General features: G+C 50.8%; 1 protein-coding gene across 1 annotated transcript; it reads right to left on the bottom strand.

Moving 5' to 3' along the window:
* Positions 1-1,092: 1,092 nt before the first annotated feature.
* ELFN2 (extracellular leucine rich repeat and fibronectin type III domain containing 2) lies at positions 1,093-4,593 on the bottom strand. The gene has a single exon (XM_082000254.1). The coding sequence runs from the start codon at positions 4,168-4,170 to the stop codon at positions 1,744-1,746; it is 2,427 nt and encodes an 808-aa protein (XP_081856380.1). The 5' UTR covers positions 4,171-4,593; the 3' UTR covers positions 1,093-1,743.
* Positions 4,594-7,124: the final 2,531 nt, after the last annotated feature.

Genomic DNA, 7,124 nt, shown 5'->3' with positions numbered 1-7,124 from the left:
AAAACTTCGGGGGAGACGGTGCCAAGATTGTGCTTTGTTGGGCTGCTCAGAAATGGGACGAAGTGGAGAGGGCAGCAGGCTCATTCTCAACTCTATGGCAGATCTTCTATCCAAAGGACAGAAGTTGGGAGATAGCAAGTGAAACTGGCTTTTTGCAAAGACGTTATAGGATGCCTAAGAGAAGTTTGTCACAGCTGTGAGGAGGTGGAGGATTTAGAAGGTGATAAGTTGCTCTGAATCCCATGGGGGCCTCCAAGTATTCAAAGGAACGCCGCCATCCAGAAGCTGGTATCCTCTTCTACCCCAACACACACAGCGTGGCTGTACACACAGCGAGAGCTTCTCCTGGAGCCATCCCTCATGGGCTACTCCCAGGCCCCATTCTCACATCCCTTTTTTTACCTGTCCTCCTGCCTTCACCTGAGGCTGTCTCTTATCCACACCAGAGTGTCCCTGGCCTATTCAAGAGGAAGCCTTTTCTGTCAACCCAGTGAGGAGAGCACTGAAATCCTATTCTTCACATGCACCTGCAGGTGAAGAGGATGGCTGATGCTCTTCTCACACTCATCTACCCACCCACCCCACACCCCATGGTGCAAGTCAGCTGTGAAGAGCTGTAGAAGCTTCATGTAGAACTTGTTCTGCTCAGGCTCTCACAATAAGGGAGGCATGAACAGATAATACCACACCTACTGCACAAGGGAAGCCTGAGCATAGGTGTGTATGGTGGGGAGGACCTCTGACCTGTGACACTTGTGGAGAGATGGGAATCCTTTACACCTCTGAGAGACCAGACCTTCCTGCATTTTTCTCCAGCACTGCTTGAAGACCTGGCTTGCCATGCTAAAGAGCACATTCAAATGCCCCAACAGCTGGCAGAAAACTGGCTCTGAGCAGGCCTGGAGAATTGCTGGTGTTCATCAGCAACAACATGGCAGGAGAAGGGAAGGAGGAAGAGCAGCAAGGGCACAGAGCCTGCTGTGTGGCACGTCCTACCTCCCTTGGTCCTTTGCACCTCCTCTCCTTTCTCCAAGTATGATGGAGGTTCATGAAGTATCTAGACAGAAAATGCAAGCCTGGGGAGCCCTAAGAGAAGGGTAGGGAAGATGAAAAGGAAAAGATGCGATCAAAGTTCTTCCAAAAATCCCACCTGTCTTGGAAAGGGACTGGAGTGAGAGAAAAGCCTCCACTGCCAAAGGAAAAGGGGGAAAAACTAGTGATGGAAGATTTGGAAAAGTAGGTGTATCGGGTGGGCAGAAAAGCTTTCTAAACCGAAGTCTTCCCTTCCCACCCAAAAGAAAAATCATCTCTCAACAGAAACAGAAAGAACAATAGTTCACAGCTGAGTTTCATGCCCAGTGAGTGTCCATTCCTGCCCTTCCCCTGCGACCGCTGCCACCCCTTCCGGGGCCTTTCCCACACATTCCACCCGCACTCCAGTGTTGTTACCACAGTGTCAGAGCAGGATGCTCCTCCCAACCATCTGCAGGCAGAATAATGGTCCCCATAACACAGTAGAGACAATTTGGCATGTGTGTGTCTGTGTATCTGTGTGTCTGTGTGTGTGAGAGCTTTCTGTTGTTGTTGTAAACTTTAAGAAACGATTTTGTCAGTTTTGTTTTTGTTGGGAGTATTTTGTTGTTGGTTTATTTTTCACAGTCAAGTGGCATATTTTTTTTTTTCTTGTTGGTGGGGGGGGAGGGTCTTGTTTTGTATTGTTTCCTTGGAGAGAGTGAGGGAGAGTCACAGCTTCTGCTGAGCAGAGACTCCTTTCCAGTAATCCAGGATGTCATGCAGATCCTCATCCTTGGCAAACTGAACTTTCTTCCGCAGGGCATGCCCAGCCGCCATGTAAACCTCCTCCCTGTGGTGCTTCTTGTAAGGCCGGAATCGCTCCCAAATCTTGTGGGTGCTCTCTGATGAATACTCAGGGCTGGAAGAGTAGCCCGAGAAGTAGTGTCTGGGGGAGAGCTGGGAGTACGTGGAGTCTCGCTTGGACCGGGAGAGTGGCTTGAGGAATGACACCCGCTGGCTCAAGGTGTCAGCACTTTCCTCATAGTACAGGGCCGGGAAGGAGTGACGGTGCTCACTGCAATGGTAAGAAGGCTTGACCTCCAAGTGGTGGATGGCGCCCGGGGACACCAAGGGAAGACGATCCAAAGGGCTGTTGAGTGGGCTGCCCTTCTCAATGTATTTGGAGTCAGACTTGCTGAGTGGTGGGTGGTCAGGCACATCCAAGCTGAAGACCTTGGCGCTCTTGATGGAGCCACTAGAGGAGACACTGCAGGTCTTTCTGGCCACGGCAGCATCAGCACTGAGCTGTCGCTGCAAAGGGTGGTGGGAGCTTTCCTTGTAGGGTGGGGAAAGAAAACTGGGCCGTTCTAGACCACCCGAGGAACTGGCTGGGATGGACTGGCACTCAAAGGCCATGTCTGAGTCAACACCAGTCCCACCACCCAGGAAGGAGGCTGTGTCCAGCTTGAGGGCATCAATGCAGTTGTTGATGATCTGGTTGACCTTGTCGACCTCCTTGGCTATAGTAGAGATCTCAGCAGCTGAGCCTTGCCCATTGTCAAGCTCCCTCAGGTCCTCATCCCGCTGAGTTCGCTCCAGCCCATCCCCACCACCAGTCCGCACCTCAATGTAATTACCTTTGGTAGTGACTTTAGGAGTCTCCATCCCAGCCTCCATTGACTTTGATGAAGGCAACTTCTCCCCAATCATGGAAGGAATAGAGGACATCCGTGAGACAGGGATGACTGGTGGCTCACCCAGCTTCTGGGAAGGATGGACCATGGTACTGGTATCAATATCTGATCCATAACGCATTTCCAGAATGGTCTTTTTGACATTGAGGGACTTCTGTTTCTCCTCCTGCATCCTCCGCTTCCGCAGGCAGTAGTACACCACCCCCAGAACAATGACCATCCCAAAAAGGCAACCCAGGGTGGTCATGATATAGTGTGTGGTGGTGGAAGTACTGGAAATAGGGTCCTCCCTGCCTTTGCTCCGGGTTGCAAAAGTCAGACAAGTGTGGTTGTAGCGCCTGTTGTTGCGGATGGAGGCCACACAGAAAGTATAATCAGTATGGGCCTTCAACTTGTTGACAGTGACATATTCTTTCTTGCTCTTCAGTGTTGCTATGTCAGAAACGTAGCTGTTGTTGTATTGGACCAGCACATACATCTTACTGTAGGGCATGGGGATGGTTACCATCAGAATCGCTGAGGTGATGGTGACATCATGGAGCTTGATGCTGGGACTGAAGGAGGAGTCAGTGGTGGAGGAGGCTGGAGGCTTGACTGAGAGGAAGTCCCCAGGGCTGATGGCTGAGCCTTCATCCAGGTCTCGCTGGGAGTCAGGGGTATAAGGGGTGGGGTTGACTCTGGAGAGGGAGGGGATGGTGCCACCTCTGCACATGGACTGGAAGATGGTGATGGCATTGCGGTTGTGGTGAGGCCGAGGTACCAGGAGCGGGTACCCAGCGAACTCCCGTGGAGTCTCACACTGGAGCCGATCATAGTTCTTGGTGACATTATTGAAAAGTGCCAGCCAATTAAGAAAGCTGTAGAGGCTACAGTCGCAGTTGAAGGGGTTGCCAGCCAGCTCGCACACCATCAGATTGCTCAAGCTGGTGAAAGTGTTCCCCTCCAGGCGGCTGAGACGGTTAGATGACAGGTCAATGCTAATCAAGCTGGGGCACTCAGAGAAGGCAGTAGGGGTGACCAGCTCAATTAGGTTGTGCTGCACAAAGAGGAACTGGAGACGGGCCATGCCCCGCAACATGCCCTCTGTCAGGTTGGTGAGTTTGTTGTAGCCCAGCTGTAAGACCTGGAGGTTTGACTGGCCCATGAAAGCCCCATCCTCGATATAGGAGATCTCATTCTTGGTCAGGTTCAAATCAGTCAGGTTGCCGAAGCGGTTGAGGGAGGAGTACAGCACCACTTTGAGCTTATTCTCATTTAGACGCAAGTCGTGCACCGTGCTGTTGATATGCTGGGGGATGGTTTCATACGGGGGCTGGTTCTGGCTGCAGATGGCCAGCCACACGTAACCTTTGTCCCCCTCAATCAGCCAGCAGTCACCTTGCACGGTGCCAGGGGAAAAGAAGCAGAGCAGGACAGCTGCCCACAAACCCAGGCACATCATGGTCTGCAGTGGTGCCCTCATCAGGACAAAAAACAAAACAAAACAAAAAAAAAACCCTACAACAAAAACAACCCCAAATCTCAGGACCACAGCAAAAAGAAACTAAGGGGCAGAGGGAAGAGAAAGGGGCAGTAATTGGGGATTTAGCAATGGAAGGGCATGAGCACCCCAGTCCTATTGGGTGTCATCATCATTATTTCTTCTTGCCCTCTGGGTCAAGCCAGGAGCATGGAGCAGGGGGGACACGTGCAATCTGCTTCCAGCACACCCAAAAGGTATGACCATGGATGATTCGTCTGGAAGGGAACTACCTTGTGCTTCTTTTCTAAACAAAAATTCAGACTGAGGATAACAAATCTTCTTTGATATTCATGAGCGACTTGCCCGCCTTTTCCACTTTCCTCCCTCCCACCCACCCCCCACCCACACTGAACGCACCCCAAAACAAACCCAAGCCCACCCCCCTCTAAGCTTCCCCCACCCCTCCACGGTGTGATTTGGAAGAACAAGGCAGGGCTGCCTCCGCTGTCGCTCACGGTCCCTCGGTTCCTCCTCCTTCTCTTCCTTCTCTCCCAGGTTCCCTCTGAGAAGCTTCAGAGCTTCAGATCAAACATGTGGGAAACAAAAATAGAGAGGGAAAGAGCAAGTGCGCACAAGAGAGCATCCATCTGCCACTGGAATCTGGAAAAGAAAGCACACAGGAGACAAGAAGAGGCATCAGCTGGAGGGGGTCTTTGAGATAAGAGTAGAGACAGTGAGGTTTCATGAGAAGAGGGAAATGATGGGGAAGAGACAGCATTATGGTGGGAAGTGCAGGCAAGGGAGGAGTGGGACTGCCTGCCATGCTGATAAGCGTTTGAGAAGGGAACCCTCATGACGTATAGTCTCGTATCAGGGGTATGCAGAAGGGTACCCGGGCTCCCTTAAGTAAGGGGAAGGCAGCAGTGTGGGGGCACAAGGGGAAGGGGAGGGAGGCTAGGAAACATACTGCTCTTTTTGCAGGCAGTTCAAAACTCCTAATGTAAACAAAGGCAGGCCCCAAGCACAGCCAAAGCCAAGGATTATCATCTGCCTGAAAGCAGGGAAAATGCAGACAAGCCTCCCCACCCTGAAAAAAGAAAACCACTTTTTTGTTTGTTTCCTTCCTTCTTTGATGCAAGAGGGATAAATAATTCAAGCCACGTGTAACCACTTGGCTCTAAAAATTGTTCCTGCCTCTTGGTGCAGGGACAAGGCTGTTGAGGTGACCCAGCCTGGCTTGAGCATGCTGGGGGAGGCAGCGTGGAGGCAGGGTGTAAAATACCAGCCTTCAGTCTCTCACCTAGCAATGTCAGCAGTCCCAAGCTTGAGGACATCACCTACACCCCACCAAAGAGAGGTGCATAGCCTCCACCTGCCTGCTTTGCTGCTTCTCCTTGGGGGCTATGAACACTGCCCCTTTGTGGGAAAGGGTACCTTGCAGGTATCAGCAACAGTGACATTTGCTTCAACATACTTCTGGGCAAGCCCCTGGTCTTGCCTGGGAAGGGCAGCCTGGAGCACCCTTCCCTCCAGCTACAGCTTCAACACTTCTCCCACTGTGCTGAGACAGGAGCCTGGCAGGGGTGTCCTCAGGCAGAGCAGAGGAAATAATTTCATGCAACATGTGGGCATTGCACCCTCTGTTTTTTTTAATTTTGAGAAGAAAGAAAACAATAAAAACGAGAGAAAAGGATTCTTAGTTAATGAAAAATAAAGATCCCTTCTTGCCTCTTTTATTTTTGGGAGGGAGGCTGCTCACTAAATATATTGCCAAAGCTGCAAAAGCTGAACCAATTTCTAGTACAGAGACACAAAGGGCAGAAATAAAATGAAGGAAGATAAATGGAGGAGGAGTGAACCTTTGAGGAACAAGGCTTACGTCTGTGGAGAAATCTGAGCTGATTTGGGTCTGTGGAATTACCAGGCCAGCTGGATTAAGGGATCAGAGATAGTGTCACAGAGAAACACTTAGATATTCAATAATCCAAAAAGTAAAGCCAAGATGGAGAAGGGGAGGGGGAGAAGAACTAGACCAATGGAAAAGAGAGAAAGCCTCTGTTCCTCACAGCTCATTGTTGGAGGCCACCAAACTCATGTCATTTATGGTTGTCATATGATGGCCTCCAGCTGCTGCCTCAGCTTTACATCAGCCAGCACTGAAGCAGAAGGCAGAGGTTTTTACAGTCTGTTGCTTTGTTTTGCAGCCTTATAATCCAATGAGAAATAATTTCCTGACACTGCCTACCCTGACACATCAGATAGGAGGCACATCTGGCTCTCCACAGGTTGGGACCCACAGGCATCTGATATTCCTCAGCGCCAGACCCCTGCCTTGTCCCACCTTTTCCAGAGGTGACTCCATGCAGAGATAATAGCCAACATCCCACACCATCTGTCCCTTTACCTTCCTCTAGAATGCTCTCTTACTTTGGCCAGTCTCTTCCACTGAACAATGGAGTGGCAGATACTATCACGCTTTTTGCACATTGGTGCCCAAAGTATGTCCACCCAAGGAGAGGCCAGGGGCAGCCCCTGAGCAAGCAGTAAAAAATTTAGCCTGGATTTTACCGAGCATCCTTCTCTGAGCATTATGCTTTGGCCTGTCTGCCTCTCCTCACCAAATAATACCCTGCACAATATCCAACTCCATGTAGGAAAATCCCAACCCCTTAGTTTGACACCTTCTAGTAGGGCAGGCTGCTCCAAATGTTCTGCTGAAGTCATCATTGCCTGCTGTAGTTTGCTTATGGTGCACAGGGAGAAATGCTGAAGCCAGAACTACGTTGCTCTGCAGCAGCTCCAGCAATCGCTGAGACCCACCCGCATCCCACTCAGGGAGCTACGCTCAGGCAGCACAGAGAGGGTTTAGAAGGGGAGATGTCCTAGCAGCCTGGAAAGCAAAGAGGTGCCTGGGTTAGGGGGTAGATGGAAACGAAGGTGGTGTTTATGCTTGC

This window comes from Phaethon aethereus, assembly GCF_964289735.1.
Source record: "Phaethon aethereus genome assembly, chromosome: 1".
Taxonomy (NCBI): Eukaryota; Metazoa; Chordata; class Aves; order Phaethontiformes; family Phaethontidae; genus Phaethon; species Phaethon aethereus.
Note: the sequence above shows the minus strand (reverse complement) of the source record. Positions and strands in the feature narration are given on the sequence as shown.

What these genes read in the sequence shown, in the direction of transcription:
- ELFN2 (XM_082000254.1), bottom strand. Translation starts at nt 4,170, where the DNA reads ATGAGGGCACCACTGCAGACCATGATGTGCCTGGGTTTGTGGGCAGCT.